The sequence below is a fragment of the Acipenser ruthenus genome, chromosome 55, assembly GCF_902713425.1.
Source record: "Acipenser ruthenus chromosome 55, fAciRut3.2 maternal haplotype, whole genome shotgun sequence".
NCBI lineage: Eukaryota > Metazoa > Chordata > Actinopteri > Acipenseriformes > Acipenseridae > Acipenser > Acipenser ruthenus.
Genome location: NC_081243.1, coordinates 932,772 through 951,974, shown reverse-complemented (window position 1 = coordinate 951,974; position 19,203 = coordinate 932,772). Strand labels below are relative to the sequence as shown.

The window sequence follows — 19,203 nt, the reverse complement described above, 5'->3', positions numbered from 1 at the left end:
GCTCCATTCAGCCCATCTTGCTCGTTTGGTTGTTAGTAGCTTATTGATCCCAGAATCTCATCAAGCAGCTTCTTGAAGGATCCCAGGGTGTCAGCTTCAACAACATTACTGGGGAGTTGGTTCCAGACCCTCGCAATTCTCTGTGTAAAAAAGCGCCTCCTATTTTCTGTTCTGAATGCCCCTTTATCTAATCTCCATTTGTGACCCCTGGTCCTTGTTTCTTTTTTCAGGTCGAAAAAGTCCCCTGGGTCGACATTGTCAATACCTTTTAGGATTTTGAATTTGTATAGTAGAGAACCGCTTAACTAGCAAAACTTACTGCGTGGAACATGGTCTAGGGGTCTGTCTGTCTGTCTGTCTGTCTGTCTGTCACACTTCCCTTTTTTCACATCTTGTGATGAACCTTGAACTTTCTTTTTTAAAACGTGATATCTGGTCAGTGGCGTGCGGTCACTTTTTAACAAGGCATGCAAATACTTTTAAATGCAAGATAATAATAATAATAATAATAATAATAATAATAATAATAATAATAATAATATAAAAAAAAAAATCTTAAAAATGTAGGCTACTAGTAGCGATTCAATAAACCAAACACCACAGACCTACGCTTCGCTCAAATACCGTTTTTAGTCTAGAATTTAATTATGCACAAAACGCAGGTGTTTTTGTATGGTTGTTCGAGGGCATTATAATCTATCTATCATCTATCTATCTATCTATACAAGAAGAAACATCAAATTAAAAAGACACAGCTGTATACTAATATTTGATAAATACGTTTTCATCTTTTATTTATCCATGTGTTATTCCTCAGAGAACAATATGAAAAAGAAAGACGTCTTTTCTAAAATGTTGATGTCACTTCAGAGGGACTGAGCCCAAATTGCGAATGACACGAAGATTGTAAACAATGAAACAGATTAACCGTTGCTATGCAACCCAAAATGCATGCTCGTCCATCAAGTAACATTTTATAAGCAAATTGAACCCTGCAATTGTATTTTATGTGTTTATTTTTCAGACTTGCAGAGACTAGGGTGTGTGAACTATGCATCAGCTGCAGAGTCACTTACAACTACGCCTCACCCGAAAGACGGAGCACAAGGAGGTGAAGTGACTTGCTCAGGGTCACACAGTGAGTCAGTGGCTGAGGTGGGATTTGAACCGGGGACCTCCTGGTTACAAGCCCTTTTCTGTAACCACTCGACCACACAGCCTCCCCCTGAAAAGCAACTTCAAATACGAGCCAATCAATACACTAAATACAGACGAGCAAGTACTGTATATTAAAGGTCGTTTGCTTTAAAAACCTCGATGTGCTCTGTGAAAGGTGATGTGAATATATCAATCAATCAATCAATCAATCAATCTTTATTTTATATAGCGCCTTTCATAGTGGACCACCATCACAAAGCGCTTACAAGAGAGTGAGGAACAATGCATGATACATTGAATACAAACAGTAAAAAAAAAATGCAAATACATTAAATACGGGCATGATACATTAAATACAAGGCTAGGGTGTGAATTCTAGACACTGTGGATGCGTGTGTCACGCAGAATCACACGGGTATTGTGAAAAAGCTGAAATTGCAATTTAGACAATGGCTAATAACAGATATCAGGCTTAAAGAGCATGGAAAGCAAGAGAACAAGCGGGTCTTAAGGATATCTACATCATCATATGGATGGAGCAAATGGATGGAGCAAATGGATGGAGACACAACCTATGGATCACATTAGTTTATTGTAAAGCTAGGTCTTAGTTGGTGCGTATCTTGGCGAGAGCCGAGTTCAAATCAGCATGAAGTTTTAACATCTACTCTCAAGTAATGGAAATCATACATATATATATATATATATATATATATATATATATATATATATATATATATATAAATTATTTATTTCTTAGCAGACGCCCTTATCCAGGGCGACTTACAATCTTAAGCAAATTATATATATATATATATTTGAAGATGCAGTTCTACAAATTATTTCACCGCAAACACAAGCACACACACGTTAAGAAAAATTAAAAAACTTTGTAAAAACAAAACTACGTCACATTCCCTCTGCCTCCCGGCCGGGGCGGGGCCAGCCTCTTCTACCGGAAGCCTCTCATTGGTCCGGCGCTGGCGTTCGTCCCGCCAATCGGGAAGCTCCGAGAGTGTAAACAACCTATGACGACGGGGAGCGCCCTTGCCGATAGGCGGAGGGATTTTCGGCGCGGCGGCCGGGGAGCCAATCCGAGGGGCTGTTCCTCATGAGCGACGTGGAGGGAAATGAAACTACACGGGAGGGAAGAATGGAGAACAAAACAAACGGAGGACGAGGAGGAGGGAGAAGAAGAAGAAGTTTGTGTCGCAAGCCATCGTTTTATCACCTGTACGTAAGGTAGTTAGACCACTGGATACACACGCCGTTTTTTATTTAAGCAGAAGGTAGACGGCTTGTATTGACCCGGGAGGGAGGGACTGTGAGGGACGGGACGGGAGGGGGTACACTTGTGGGTTGTTTTTGTTTCTGTTTGAATTTTAATTCAAACGTCAAGAAGGACAAAAAAAAAAATGAGCGACTGTTCGGAAAACGGGGAGTCCGAACCCAAACGGCAACGCGCGTCCCCGAGCCCGGAGCGCGCAGCACCGGCGACGAAAAGGGCGAAACTGGAGAACACGGAGGGAGAGCCGCTCCTTTCTCCTCCTCCTCTGAACGGAGAACCGCAAAAAATAAAAATTAATAACGCGGACAAGAAAAAGAAAGAGGAGGAGGAGGCCGCCGAGGAAAAGGCGCGGGAGTGGGAGAGCGCGTCCCCGACAGCTGCACCTGCCGGGGACGCGCCGCCGCCCGGTTCGGGAGGGAGCGCGCGTCTTAAAGAGACAGAGGCACTGGACTCGGATTGGGCGGCGATGGCTGCGGCTGAAGCGCTGGCCAGCCTGACACGGGGAGGGGGCACGGCAAAAGAAGCGACCCTGAAGGCGCAGAGCAAACGGAAGCCGGCGAAAAGCGGTAAAAAACCAGAGGACTGCGTGGGCGGAGGTCCCTCGGGACGCTGGGGAAGCAGGGAGGGCAGCCCGGAGAAAGCAGGCAAGCCCCTTAAAACGGGCGCGGTTGTGGACAGCGAGGGGTTTGAGGTTATAGACACCAGCGTGGAGGACGAGGAAGCGGAGGCAGAAGCAGCCTCCTCGTCTCCTGCCGCCTCCTCTTCGGAGAACGCGGAGGATGCCGAGTGCGCTATCGTTTCCGTGGAGACCCGGGTTGCCCCGGAGACCAGGCGTTCCCTAGCAACGCTGGTGCAGATCCAGGGCGAGCTGGAGGAGATCGAAAAACGCGCCGCGCGCCTCTACCGCCGCATGGAGCTGAAGTTTAACCGGATGCGGCGCCCACACGTGGAAAAAAGACATGCAGTTATTCAGGGCATCCCTGGGTTCTGGGTCACCGCTGTATCCTTTTTTTTTATCACAGAGACGTGTCTTCCCAAAGCAACCTGCAGCTGGAGCAAACTTGCTTGTGTTATCCAAGGCTGTGGTTCCCTCCCTCTGCTGTTTTTTATTCCAAACGAGCTGTCAACGACTTAACCGGACCTTTCATTGAACTGATCCCACCTTTTTTGTACTTTGTTTTCAGCTCTGAAACAAGTTGCATGCTTCAAGTCAGCTGTAACATTTTTTTTTTTATAAGTAAGCTGAACTCTGCAACCGTTTTAAGACCTGAAAACAATTCATAAGAAAAGAAAAAAAAAAAAGGTCTTCATTTAAGCAAATTGTTAGTTCAATTAGTATTGGTGCAATTAAGGGTTAAGTAATTGAGAGCTCAGTTGGATTGAAAACCAGGTGACACAGCTGGGGGGCTGCGAAGAGACCCTGATCTAGAGCAATCGCTTTATTCACACACTTTAAAGTCTCAGTTAAAAGCCTTAAGGGAAGGGAACAGGGAGGCACTATGTGGTTTCAGGAGACTAGGTTTCAGGCAGCTGCACGGCACACCAGGCAGGGAGACTTTGGGGGTTTGATACAGCAAACCTCAAACCAGGTCTCCTGGGACCAGGTTTCAAGCCACAGCTGTTCCTGAAAAAGTGGCTTTGTGGTTCCCTCTGGCTGTCTAATGCTTACTGCATGCTTAAAACCAACAGTTTAATAGCTGGCTGAAACACAAGCCTGGACTGTTTGGGGTTACCCGAGGCCAGGTTTGAAATCAGTGCTGTGCACCACCTCTGTCTGAGTGGTCTTACTTTACATAACACAATGTCATTCCAGTTGCCAAATGCATTTCATAACTAGTTCAATAAGATAGACCTTGTACCGCAAGAGCATTTTTAGTGGGTTTTCAGATGTGCTGTGGAGCAGGGCAAATCAGTGAAGTGAATTTAGTAGCCCCAGTGTTTTGTCGTTCCTGGGAAATGGATAATAATTATTATTATTATTATTATTATTTATTTATTTCTTAGCAGACGCCCTTATCCAGGGCGACTTAGTCGTAAACAAAAATACATTTCAAGATATTGATATGTATATCAATGTTTCGGGGTACTGCTGCTTTAGAAGTCTTTAAAAAATAAATAATTTGCCTTTATTTGAAGAACAGGTGGTTCATTTAATTGAGGCATGTCGAGATATTTAATAAACAGGTGGGCTTGTCATATTGAATCCCTAGCATGTAAGATTGTTAGCAAGGCATTATGTTTTATAATTATGTGTAGGGCTGTATTTTTTATAAATTTTTTTTTTTTTTACAATAATAAAAAGCTCATTTCACAGTCTAAAAATAGGTATTTCATGATTAAACATAATATTTATTAAAGCAGAAAAAAAATAATTGGTCGCTAATTAAAAAAAATATATTTTTGTCCGGAGCAGTTCTCCCAACAAATGTTCAGAAATATTGAAATGCTTAGCTGAAAAACGGTAAATGCTAAATTGTTTATTTATGTCCACCTTTTAAAGACACTCTACATTAAAACATAAATAAATATTAAAATAGCAACAGACTCATGAAACATCCCCGTCTTGTGCTGGACAGAGCGGTCTTTAGTAGAAATATATTTCGAATCTTTGATGCAGCTGGTGTCTTTTTTGTTGTTCAAAATCTATTAAAGAAATTATTCAGCTCTGTGCCGTGTGTTAAAATATTTACCGGAAGCAAACTAAACCAGCTGCCAGGTTCCTAAATGTAGTGTAACAGGTAGCGCGTCAATAAGGCTAACGTTTACTGTATTTAAGTGATACAAAATATTTACACAATTCTTTCGGAAATGGGAACATAAGAACATAAAGTTTACAAACAAGAGGAGGCCCCATTCGGCCCATCTTGCTCGTTTGGTTGTTAGTAGCTTATGGATGCCAGAATCTCATCAAGCAGCTTCTTGAAGGCATGAGTTTCTGCAGGTGACATACAGGTGAAAATATATTTTCAGTTTTCAAGGTAAGTCTAATATTGCGCAGACGGAAAGGGAGATCTCCTGCTTATCCTCCGAGCGCCAAGCTGTGTAAATCCGGTGTGGTTAGTCTGCCTCAGTGTGTTAAACTGACATTCAGAACACTGGAAAAGTTACCAACGAGAGAAGACCACTGGTATGTAGGTATTAAACAAATTCGTTATTTCCATACATGCAAACTGTAAAGTCACGTATTTCTTGTGAAGCACAGAAGTTTTGTTTGGCCGCATTTCTTCCAAACCAGTTTAGTCAAATTTTTAAGGAAGGATCAATAAACTAAAAAGAACCTGTAGGTTTTGTAAAACGTGGCAGCTTTTTCCCCCAGTGCAAATCAGACAGCACTGAGGCAAATCGGACAGCACTGAGAATGACATGTGTTGGTTGTATCGCCCTCTCGTTGGCTCCTTGACTGAAGCTCTGCAGTTCCTGAACCACCCGCAGCTCTCCGCCCACATCGATGAGCACGATGAAGACGCTCTGAGCTTCATGACAAACCTGGAGGTAAGACGCTGCCCTCTCTATCTGAATAGAGTGTCACCCCATTGCAGATTTCAAGTGACTTGCTCAGGGTCACACAGTGAGTCAGTGGCTGAGGTGGGACCTTCTGGTCAAAAGCCCTTTTCTAATAATTTAATAATTTATTTCTTAGCAGACACCCTTATCCAGGGCGACTTACAAGATATCACATTATTTTTACATACAATTACCCATTTATACAGTTGGGTTTTTACTGGAGCAATCTAGGTAAAGTACCTTGCTCAAGGGTACAGCAGCAGTCCCCACCGGGGATTGAACCCATGACCCTCCGGTCAAGAGTCCAGAGCCCTAACCACTACTCCACACTGCTGCCCACACTTTTCTTTAACCACTGGACCACACAGCCTCCTTGGTAAGAACTGAGAACAGTTAAACGGGTCTAATTAAGCAAATTATCAGTTAAATTTAAGGGTCTAGTTAAGTAATTGAGAGCTCAGTTGGAATGAAAACCAGCAGACGCAGTGGGGACCCCCCAGGACCAGGGTTGGGAACCTTTGATAATATGATAGCGTACCTATCACGTGATGGGCTGCTTGTGTGATGAATAAGATGATCAACCGGTCATTTAATGACGTAGACAAAAATGTAACGAGTTAGGGGGAGAGTGTATTCATACCCACTATATAACGTGCTTGTTCATCGTTCAAGGACCGACGAAGTTTAGTTCAGTGAGCTGTGTTGTGCTTTTTGGTCATGTGTCGCGATACAGACCTCCTGTTACGATACCATGTATCGTGTAAAGAAAGCATCATGATTCATCGACCACACCTTCTCTCTATTGTGCTGGCTCGATCGTGGGGTCGGAGGACGCCCAGCTGAACCTTCAGTTCTCCTGAGCAGCTGTGCGGGGGGGAATTGCTGTGATGAGGAGAGGGGGGGGGGGGGGGGGAGAAATATTGGACACTCTAAACCGGGGAGAAAATAATTGGGCGCTCCAAAAAAAAGAGTTGAAAAGTCAAAAACCTGTTTTGTAAAGTGTCTTGTCTTATAATGCGCCTTCTTCTTCTTCTCCTTGCAGGTAGAGAATTTTAAGGGCACACGGCTAGGCTACCGAATCTGCTTTCACTTCAGCAGGAACCCCTATTTTCAGAATGAAGTTCTCGTCAAGGAGTTCCATCTCCGGGCCAATGGTAGGGGGCGCTCTTGGCACCTGTGTGTGTTTTTTTTTTCCCCCGACTTTCCCCTATTTATCTGGAAATCCCGCTTATCACAGACCTTGGTATAAACGTTATTTAGCATAAATTGTTGAGAGTGTCAGATGCTGGGGATCTGTGGGGGTGTTTGTCTGGTCCTACATCTCTGTCCGTCTGTACGCCGCGCGTAGTTTTAGCAAAACCGCTTTTTCAGTTTGTAATGAAACTCTTTGTGTTCAGAAGCTTCAAAATATTTGCATGCAGCCGAGAGTTTATCGGATCATGTCCAAATGGAAAATCGAAAACGTCTGTTGGGAGTGTGTGATAAGAATGAGGGAGTGAGTATGTATGTATGTATGTGACAGAGATGGAAGTAAGACTCCTATTGCATTGTACTTTCACCCATTCCAGGTTTTAATACCAGCTTGATTACCCCCAGTGTATTTAGGTAACAAGCTCAGGTGTGGCTTTTTAAACTCCAGTGGGTGCAATGGGAGTATTTCCAGCCCTGGTGTGTGTGTTGACAGTGCTCCTCTCTTTCTCTCTCTCTCTCTCTCTCTCTCCTCTCTCTCTCTCTCTCTCTCTCTCTCTCTCTCTCTCTCTCTCTCTCTCTCTCTCTCTCTCTCTCTCTCTCTCTCTCTCTCTCTCTCTCTCTGATCCCCTCTCTCCCCCGTCTCGCTCTCTCCCTGCCTCTCCCCCTCTCTCCCCCCTCACTCTCTGTGCCCCTCTCCCCCCTCTCTCTCTCTCCCCCCTGTGTCCCTCTCTCTCTCTCTCTCTCTCTCTCTTTCTTTCTCTCTTTTTCAGGAGCCTCCATCTCTTTCTCGAACCCCATCTGCTGGCTGCGAGGCAGGAACCTGGCTTCTCACAGTGGGATGGTGAAGGGTCCGGGGAGCCTGCGAGTGTACCAGAGCTTCTTCAGCTGGTTCACCGACCACAGCAGCCCCACCACCGATGAGATCGCAGAGGTACTGCTCCCTCCTCCAAATAAATATTTATTTATTTGGCAGACGCCTTTATCCAACAAGCATTACAGGGCAGTACAGGGTTACAATGCAAGATATAATACTGTAAAACAAGAACATTTCGCTAGCAAAAATGGACCTTGATTAGCGAAATTAAGTTGCCGAAAGAAAATCCTGTTTTACAGTATTTAAGTGCAGTGTAGTTTGCATAAAGTGCAACGATACTACTAAAACACAGTATGAACTAGGAACCTGGCTCAGCCACTGACTGTGTGTGTGCGTGACCCTAACCTCCTTGTGCTCCGTCCTTCGGACGAGGCGTCAAACAAACGAGCTCCTATGTTGATGATGCAGAGTTCACCCCCTTAGTCTCTAAGTCACTTTGGATAAAAGCGTCTGCTAAATGACTCATTTAATAATAATAATAATAATAATAATAATAATAAAGACTTACTTCTCAAAAGTTGCAAAGACTTACTTCTCAAAAGCTGAGTGACAGCGTGAGAGGCGGTGACGATATCATCCCTCTGTTTTCACTACAGCTTCTGAAGGATGACCTGTGGAAGAATCCGCTGCAGTACTACCTGCTTCCACTGAGCCAGAGCGCACAGAACGGACGGTAGGTGCCAGCTCCTCGTAAATCTTACATTTGATCGCGCAATGTCCCTTTTTATTTAAAGTTATTTTGAAACGAGATCACTTTTTTTTTTTTTCTCTCTCTCCCATGACTTGAATGAGACTCTTTGACGTCTGTTTCGTTGTGGTAATGTTCAAATATTAAAAACATTCAAACAAAGCAGATCCTGTTTTTAATTCATGACCGGGCACCAACCGTGATCCAGCCATTGTGAGCAATACAAATATCTGGTGTACTTGCAGACCTTTAGGAAAAAAAATAAATAAAAAAATCTATAACATTAACGGCAAAAAAATGTATTTAAAAAAAGACGCTGTTTTGTACACCGGTTCTATAGAGAAGCTCTTTGGCAACGCTATGGTAACGGTATTTTACAGAACGGTCGTTTTTAGAGTGCTTATGTATACACAGCAGTGTGGAGTAGTGGTTAGGGCTCTGGACTCTTGACCGGAGGGTTGTGGGTTCAATCCCAGGTGGGGGGACACTGCTGCTGTACCCTTGAGCAAGGTACTTTACCTAGATTGCTCCAGTAAAAACCCAACTGTATAAATGGGTAATAGTATGTAAAATAATGTGATATCTGTATAATGTGAAATAATGTATAATGTGATATCTTGTAACAATTGTAAGTCGCCCTGGATAAGGGCGTCTGCTAAGAAATAAATAATAATAATAATATTAATAATAATAAAAAATTATATAGGTACAGTTAAAATAAATAAAAATTATCATTAAAACTGCTGTAACAGTGAAGCGTAAAAGCGACGAGACCACGCGCTGTTTAAAAGTATTTTTTTCTAGTCAGACGGGTTTAAAAGGCCCTGCATATCAACAAAGCACTCACTAGGCATCTCCAGCCCCGCCCCACCCTTTCGTTCGCTATCGTTTTCACATATGCTAATAAATAAATAATAATAGTAATAGTCGTACATACCGATCAATCATCTCCTGATCACTCGTTTTATCACCAAACGCCTCAATAATGCGATCCAAGTCATTATTTTATTACTATAACATCTCAAAAAAGCTCTGCAAATGTCTGTGATATTCTCTGTGCGCTGATTCAGTAACAGCCAGCTTGTTTCCTTATGGCCGCCCCTATCTGATGCCAGGGGCATGTATGACTATTCATGAGATACGCCCTTTTTTTTCCCGGCTTGTCTCGGCTCCTGTCGCTCCCACTCGGCCATTGAATGGTTTTCTCGGCTTTTTCCGGAGAAAAAACGACTAGAAACCCGTTTTCCGCGTCTTTTTGATGATATCGGACAGGGTCCGACATTGGACCGGATAGGAATAATTGCAATGTCGGACCAGGTCCGACATAGGACCACAAAGGGTTAAAGCTTGTGTATATAAAGAATGTAGTCCTGGATTGTCGTGTTTTCACATGCTTGAGTCGGCCATAATGGGGGAATTTTTCCAGTAAACTGACGTTAAAAACTGGGAGTAATTGCCTTGAGCATATTACACAGGCCATGGGGGATATTATCAGGGGACGTCCCAATATCTAAACCGGAGCAAAATAACAGGCGCAGATAGAAAGGGTTTCTAGTGGAGCAGTCCATAGAGCAAGGCGCTTGATGTGTTGGTCGTCTCTGTGTCTCGTCTTGGAGGTTTTTCTCGATGCCACCGTTGCGTGGAAACCGGCTGACATGAATTTCTTTTTGAAGAGCCTTCATGTAAAGTACGCCGCTCCAGTCTCTGATCGCTGCTGTGTCTGTTGTTGGTGGCAGGCAAGTGGGAAACGGGGACGAGTGCGTGGTGATCTCGGACTCGGATGAAGAGGTGCCTGCTGAAGACAAATCGAAAGAGGAGGGCAGCGAGGAAGGTCAGTCCCACGCGCTCTTAACCCTTTCACCGCCACGGTAAACGGTCCGTGCTGTCCCTCCAGTGCAACGACTTTTAAATGGTGCTGTTATTTTACAACCAAATCGCTTTCAAAAAAAATATATACATCTTCAGTACAGTACTGTTTTTTTCTTCTGTTTTTTTTTGTCGTATTTGTTTTTAGAAACAGAACTGAAATCCTGATTGATTAGAGATATAACATAACATGATGTACAGCTCTGGGCAAAAGTTTTGCATCACCTAGAATTTTAGGATTGAGACATTAATTATATATAGATAGATAAATAGATAGATTTAGATCATTTATTTAACATGGGCAGCAGGGTGGAGTAGTGGTTAGGGCTTCAATCCCAGGTGGGGGACACTGCTGCTGTACCCTTGAGCAAGGTACTTTACCTAGATTGCTCTAGTAAAAACCCAACTGTATAAATGGGTAATTGTATGTAAAAATAATGTGAGATCTTGTAACAATTGTAAGTTGCCCTGGATAAGAGCGTCTGCTAAGAAATAAATAATAATAATAATAATATCATGTAATCAAAGAAACTACAAAATGATATTGCAAAAGTCTACTGGAAGCCGTAATAGTAGTACAGTAGTATCTCATGTTAGATTTCGAAATGTCATGTTTTTCAATTTGTCAGTTTTTCAGTTAAGTATCTGGAAAATTACAAAGCGGCTTGTAATTCAAAATGTTAAAGTAACATTATTAAGCAGGTTTTCGTCTGACTTTATGAAACCAAAATGAATTATATTCTATAGGCTGAGGTAAACCTTTTGGCCAGAACTGTGCCTCTATTGTGACACAATATATCATGTAAAGAAAGTTTTATTGATACACAGTGAATCATTTCACCCTTCATAATAAATCCTGGGAAACGTACCTAGCAGGAACGTGTGCAGTCAGGTTTGTCGGCAGATTTAAAGCAGGGCTCTGCTTGTCTCTTAACAGGTGAGAGTTCTGAGGAGGACACGCAGGCCGATGGAGAGGTTGTCATTGATGGTGAGTCGCACGTTTGCAGAAAGCTTGCCTTCCAAAGCTCAGTGGGCCGGTTCGATCAAACTTTACCCCCCTTCTGATACAGTGGGGCAGCAGTGTGGAGTAGTGGTTAGGGCTCTGGACTCTTGACAAGAGGGTCGTGGGTTCAGTCCCAGGTGGGGGTGACACTGCTGCTGTACCCTTGAGCAAGGTACTTGACCTAGATTGCTTCAGTAAAAACCCAGCTGTATAAATGGGTAACTGTATGTAAAAATAATGTGATATCTTGTAACAATTGTAAGTCGCCCTGGATAAGGGCGTCTGCTAAGAAATAAATAATAATAATAATAATAATAATAATAATAATAATAATAATACAAGCCATTTCGCAGGATAACCATGGATAGGTGAAACCCCCTCTCCTCCCAGAGCTGTAAAAGGCTGTAAAAAAAAAATGGACCCTTTTTTTTTTTATATAGAGTTTGAAATAATCGCATCCCTTCCTGCAATAGTAGTTCATGATGCATTTGGTTAAGAAAAGACATTATGTATAGCGCATTATGTTTCCTTTATACAACACACTGGAGTTTAAAAGGCAATGGAGCATTAACAAGGTCCTGTGTGTGTGTGTGTGTGTGTGTTTGTTTAAAACTAATCCTATCGGGTATTTTTTTTTGATAAAACGTGTTTACCGGTAAAACAAAATGATCTGTATTCTGGGGGAGAATTTGAATGCCAAATATTATTATTATTATTATTATTATTATTATTATTTATTTCTTAGCAGACGCCCTTATCCAGGGCGACTTACAATTTGTTTCAGTGTTTATTTGTGCATACTTTTATACACCTTGAATTTGCTCGATCACGTCGCTTGCGTCCGGTGTGCGTAGCCCTTAAGACCAGTGCTCTGTTTTCAGCGGATTTAACACTTTCCCTTCCCCTCTCGTGCACACAGGCTCGGAGGACAGTGGGAGTGGAGAGGAGAAGGAGGGAGAGGAGGAGGAGGAGGAAGAGGAAGAGGGGGTCTCGGACGAACAGGATGAAGTGGATGTCGAGGAGCTGGACGAGAGCCTGGGGGGCAAGGGTCAAGAGGCAGAGGTGAAAGGTGAAGACGAGGAAGACCAAGAGGACATTGAGGTGGACGGAGATGAAGACATTTAAAGAAACGAATAAAGCTGCTGCAAAGCCTTTTTTTTTTTTTTTTTAAACCAGCATATAAATTTATTTTTTTTAAACTTAAAAAAAAATAAATAAATAAAATATTATAAATCAGGGTTACAAGTTAAATTAAATTCATCGCCCTTCCTGAACACACACTTCGAAACCCAGCTTCATCAAAGCGTGTCATCTCTTGTGAAGGTGTTTGGCAGTTTATACAAGTGTTCAGATCTAACAATGAAGGCCACGCTGCTTTCCTCCCAGTCTCTCACACTGCCCCCCCCCCCACCTCAGTCCCTCGACTCCCAAAGCACTGTTGTTGGCTGCCTGCAATACTTTGTGTATCCATTAACTAACATCGTGGGTTAAAAAAAAAGGACAGAGGACAGTTAAGGGATCACTTGCTAATGTTACACCAGTGAAGGCTTTCATTTCTCGCGAACGACCCAACAGACGGAATCTGGTTTGATCCAAGTTTTGTCGCTCTGAATTTTATTTGTCTGGTAGTTTCCTGTTTTGAATCGCACTAAGATGAAAGCAGGTTAAGAACTTAAGCAAAAAAAATAAATAATAAATTTGTGTGTTATTCCTAACTGCATCACTGAAACGTTTGTTTGAGCTGTAAGGTTTCAAATGAGTACACTTGTTGAAAGAGCAAATGATTTCAAATGGAAATACAGTATGTTTGCAGTTAAACTGTATCATTCTCGTTCCCCTGTAGATGTCCTGTGTCTAGCTGTGTGCTAAAATCACCTCTTAAATCCTACCACCCATATTAAGTGCTAAAAGAAAAAAATTCAACGACAAACTTTTCCACCCATTAAAAAAAAAAAATCAGAACACAAGCTGTATTTATATCATCTGATGAATTTCAAATCAGAATGCTAGCATTCTGAATTCTGAGGACAGTCAAGTGAGACGTCTTCCTTGTTTTCAGAGCTGTGAAATTTCACGCTGGCTGTGACGCTCAACACCTAGTAAATGGAGCTGCTTTGTCATCACTGTGGGGAGGAAAACACCAAAACATGGATCATATTTAGGATTCAGTTTCTTGTTTTCTATTGAGGTGCAGTAAAAGCATCTGAAGGGCTCTATTTGCAGAATTAACAGCTGCATTTAGACTTTTGCTGTTAACAAAATCAGAGTAAGTTATCATAATAGAGTAGCCTGTCCTCAAATAAGGACAATGATACTTAATTTTTGTGTTTCAGTTTTTATGCCAGGAGAATTAAAAAAAAAAAAAAAAAAAAAAAAAAATATGGGAATTTTAGAGAATGAAGAAATCAAAGCCGATTCTAGAAGTTGATCAGTGTGGTGCAATGGAGCATGGAACAATTCTGGCTAAATGACTTTCTAAAAAAAAAAAAATATATATATATATATATATATATATATATATATATATATATATATATATATAAATATACAGCTCTGGAAAAAATTAAGAGACCAGTGCAAAATTATCAGTTTCTCTAATTTTACTATTTATAGGTATGTGTTTGGGTAAAATGAACATTTTTGTTTTATTCTATAAACTACTGACAACATTTCTCCCAAATTCCAAGTAAAAATATTGTAATTTAGAGCATTTATTTGCAGAAAATGACAACTGGTCAAAATAACAAAAAAGATGCAGTGCTGTCAGACCCCGAATAATGCAAAGAAAATAAGTTCATATTCATTTTTAAACAATACTGCTTGAATTTTTGCGCCAGGAGTGGCATAAAGTCACCCAACATCAATGTGAAAGACTGGTGGAGAGCATGCCAAGACGCATGAAAGCTGTGCTTGAAAATCAGGGTTATTCCACCAAATAATGATTTCTGAACTCTTCCTAAGTTAAAACATTAGTATTGTGTTGTTTAAAAATGAATATGAACTTATTTTCTTTGCATTATTCGGGGTCTGACAGCACTGCATCTTTTTTGTTATTTTGACCAGTTGTCATTTTCTGCAAATAAATGCTCTAAATGACAATATTTTTATTTGGAATTTGGGAGAAATGTTGTCAGTAGTTTATAGAATAAAACAAAAATGTTCATTTTACCCAAACACATACCTATAAATAGTAAAATTAGAGAAACTGATAATTTTGCAGTGGTCTCTTAATTTTTTCCAGAGCTGTATATGTCTGTAATAACCCATGTTTTGAAAACTACCCCATCACCACCCCCCCCCCCCCCCCCCTCCATACTTATACTTATCCAACTATCATTTTGCAAAAGGTATGTAAATGTTTGGGGAATGCTTTGTAAACTTTTTTTTTTTTTGAACAGTAATATTTTAGCTGCTGTGTTTTTTTGTTTTTTTTTAAAAACAGATTTCACAATTAAAACCAGCGCTGAAATTGAAAAATGTTGGTTTATTTACCTCTCTGGTTCTGTAAAAAAAAAAATTCTAGCTAACAGAAGGCTGTGTGGTTCAGTGGTTAAAGAAAAGGGCTTGTAACCAGGAGGTCCCCGGTTCAAATCCCACCTCAGCCACTGACTCACTGTGTGACCCTGAGCAAGTCACTTCACCTCCTTGTGCTCCGTCTTTCGGGTGAGGCGTAGTTGTAAGTGACTCTGCAGCTGATGCGTAGTTCACACACCCTAGTCTCTGTAAGTCGCCTTGGACAAAGGCGTCTGCTAAATTAACAAAAAACACTAATCTTCTGCACTTGCATTAGCTACACTGGGCTCAAGTGTGCAGTTTTGAAAGAAACACATGACCTAGGGTGAATCCAAGTGCTATTAAATACCCAACTTATCAATTCAACCCCCTGAGCCTGTCTATTGACCAGACTGATCGAGCCTTGATCCAAACTACAGGATATTTTACATTAAGTGCTACAGGAGAACAGGGTGCAGCGTGAGTCTTTGTCCAGGAGGTGTCGCCACTGCGCATTTTTCTGCTGTTGGTGCCTCAGCTTGTATGATCGTGGAATTGTGTCTGTGAAAGGGGGACGGAGAGACACTGGCTGCAGTCTGGGTATCAAGACCGCTTCAGCTCACAGCTCTGCAAGTGGTGGTCGAATATCCACAAGTTGAGAACACTTACATGTTTAATCTGACTTCTATTTTGAAGAAAATGAAACTGCTACAGTTTTGTAAAAAAAAACAAAACAAAAAAAACAAACAAACGTAAATACAGAATAGAAAAACTGGGACGATTGAACAATTTTACTGTTTTGACCGGGACAGAAAATTAAAGCTGAAAACTGGGACATCTGGCAACCTTAGTTAAGGCAAAAATGCCCCCTAGCATTGAAAAGGTTAAATATTTCAATACTATTTTTATAACTGCACAAGGCACAACGCCTCTTGCAACCTCTTCCCTCACATCAATGACGGTTCTGCACCGCAGTCAGGTAGTATGTCTCTTAACATTAACACCAGCCCTGTCTGGGCTTGTCACAAATGCCTTGCCTGAGGTGGCATTTATATTTATGTGTTTGTGTGTGTTTGCCCTTATAGAAACGTTTTGAATACCCCTCCCTGCTCCCATTATAACTCTAGTGTCTAACCCTGCTAAAATGTTAGCAGAAGCATTAGAAGATGACAGCATTGATTAACTGCCCCATTTTAAGATTTTTTGCCATCATTCCATGTCAGTGGTAACCTCCTAAATCTGAAGGTACCACCTACATTATTATCCAAATTTTATTTGAACACAGAATGTCTGGTAACACATAACAGGTAATGCATTTATCAACTGGAATGGGTTACCTAGTCATGTTGTTGAAGGAGACTCTTCTTCACACAGAGAGCAGTGAGGGGATGGAATGGGTTACCTAGTCATGTTGTTGAAGGAGACTCTTCTTCACACAGAGAGTGGTGAGGGGATGGAATGGGTTACCTAGTCATGTTGTTGAAGGAGACTCTTCTTCACACAGAGAGTGGTGAGGGGATGGAATGGGTTACCTAGTCATGTTGTTGAAGGAGACTCTTATTCACACAGAGAGTGGTGAGGGGATGGAATGGGTTACCTAGTCATGTTGTTGAAGGAGACTCTTCTTCACACAGAGAGTGGTGAGGGGATGGAATGGGTTACCTAGTCATGTTGTTGAAGGAGACTCTTCTTCACACAGAGCGGTGAGGGGATGGAATGGGTTACCTAGTCATGTTGTTGAAGGAGACTCTTCTTCACACAGAGAGTGGTGAGGGGATGGAATGGGTTACCTAGTCATGTTGTTGAAGGAGACTCTTCTTCACACAGAGAGCGGTGAGGGGATGGAATGGGTTACCTAGTCATGTTGTTGAAGGAGACTCTTCTTCACACAGAGAGCGGTGAGGGGATGGAATGGGTTACCTAGTCATGTTGTTGAAGGAGACTCTTCTTCACACAGAGAGCGGTGAGGGGATGGAATGGGTTACCTAGTCATGTTGTTGAAGGAGACTCTTCTTCACACAGAGAGTGGTGAGGGGATGGAATGGGTTACCTAGCCATGTTGTTGATGCTGAATCACTGGGATCCTTTAAGACCCGACTTGACAAAGTTCTGACCTGCTCGCAACCGGACGAGCTCTGAGGGGCTGAACAGCCTCACACAATCCTGCGCGTGCCAGGGCCTCTTTGAAACCTCCAGACCTTTCCAATTTAAAGTGAGTTTGTCATCATCGCCGCCTCTCAGATTCCTTTTGCCTGTCTCAGCTTTACAGATTCTCATTATCCTGACCTCGGTATGCAAACAGGTGTTCCTGGAGGTTTGGAAACACTACTGTATCCTTTTATAGAATATCCACTGGTACGTTTTGAAATGTTTGGAGAGTTGCTGCAGTGAGGAAGCGTAATTGGATGTTATGAATTTGCGGGGGGAATAATTGGGCACTAAATATTAAAAAATTTAAAAACAATTAACCAAAAAATTGTCAACGCAAGCAAAAAAAAAAAAGGGACCAACGATAATCGTAAATTCTCTGTCTCTCCTTCTTAGCTATCTTTACCTCCAATTACCTTCACGTGTAGCGAAAGGTTTATTTCACAAATCAAACAGAAGCATAATTAATTCAGGGCGTTACATTTTATTGCATTGCAATGTAATTGCAGGCTCCCAACCAATTTCTATTTTAGCAAAATCATTTCTTACATTTTTCCAAAGCAGCTGAAAAGCACAAGTTATCCAGGGAGTTATCCAGGGAGTACACCTAGCTGGAATAACTAGGATCTTAATTTTGATTTCAGATTAAAATCACTCCTGTCATTGAAATCCACAAGGAGGTTAAGTGACTTGCTCAGGGTCACACACACACACACACACACAAAGCTTTACAATGCTTCCCTATGCTTTACCAGACCTCTCTGTGCTTTACAATGCTTCCCTATGCTTTACCAGACCTCTCTGTGCTTTACAATGCTTCCCTATGCTTTACCAGACCTCTCTGTGCTTTACAATGCTTCCCTATGCTTTACCAGACCTCTGTGTGCTTTACAATGCTTCCCTATGCTTCACCAGACCTCTCTGTGCTTTACAATGCTTCCCTATGCTTTACCAGACCTCTGTGTGCTTTACAATGCTTCCCTATGCTTTACCATACCTCTCTGTGCTTTACAATGCTTCCCTATGCTTTACCATGCCTCTCTGTGCTTTACAATGCTTCCCTATGCTTTACCAGACCTCTCTGTGCTTTACAATGCTTCCCTATGCTTTACCAGACCTCTCTGTGCTTTACAATGCTTCCCTATGCTTTACCAGACCTCTCTGTGCTTTACAATGCTTCCCTATGCTTTACCAGACCTCTCTGTGCTTTACAATGCTTCCCTATGCTTTACCAGACCTCTCTGTGCTTTACAATGCTTCCCTATGCTTGACCAGACCTCTCTGTGCTTTACAATGCTTCCTTATGCTTTACCAGACCTCTCTGTGCTTTACAATGCTTCCCTATGCTTTACCAGACCTCTCTGTGCTTTACAATGCTTCCCTATGCTTTACCACGCCTCTCTGTGCTTTACAATGCTTCCCTATGCTTTACCAGACCTCTCTGTGCTTTACAATGCTTCCCTATGCTTGACCAGACCTCTCTGTGCTTTACAATGCTTCCCTGTGCTTTACCACACCTCTCTGTGCTTTACAATGCTTCCCTATGCTTTACCAGACCTCTCTGTGCTTTACAATGCTTCCCTATGCTTGACCAGACCTCTCTGTACTTTACAATGCTTCCTTATGCTTTACCAGACCTCTCTGTGCTTTACAATGCTTCCATATGCTTTACCACACCTCTCTTTGCTTTACAATGCTTCCCTGTGCTTTACCAGACCTCTCTGTGCTTTACAATGCTTCCCTATGCTTTACCAGACCTCTCTGTGCTTTACAATGCTTCCCTATGCTTTACCAGACCTCCCTGTGCTTTACAATGCTTCCCTATGCTTTACCAGACCTCTCTGTGCTTACAATGCTTCCCTATGCTTTACCAGACCTCTCTGTGCTTTACCAGACCTCTCTGTGCTTTACAATGCTTCCCTATGCTTGACCGTGCTTTCACTGTGCTGTATTACATTTTGGTTTGCTTTTATAAGGACTGTATGTTTCTC

General features: G+C 42.0%; 1 protein-coding gene across 1 annotated transcript; it reads left to right on the top strand.

Annotated features, from left to right (window-relative positions):
• The first annotated feature begins 2,234 nt into the window (after positions 1-2,234).
• On the top strand, positions 2,235-13,287 carry LOC117401733 (putative testis-specific Y-encoded-like protein 3). Its single transcript, XM_034002545.3, has 8 exons — positions 2,235-3,446; positions 5,861-5,938; positions 6,993-7,104; positions 7,912-8,072; positions 8,612-8,688; positions 10,440-10,534; positions 11,507-11,557; positions 12,492-13,287. The coding sequence occupies exons 1-8, from the start codon at positions 2,574-2,576 to the stop codon at positions 12,695-12,697; spliced, it is 1,653 nt and encodes a 550-aa protein (XP_033858436.3). The 5' UTR covers positions 2,235-2,573; the 3' UTR covers positions 12,698-13,287.
• The last annotated feature ends 5,916 nt before the right edge of the window (positions 13,288-19,203 follow it).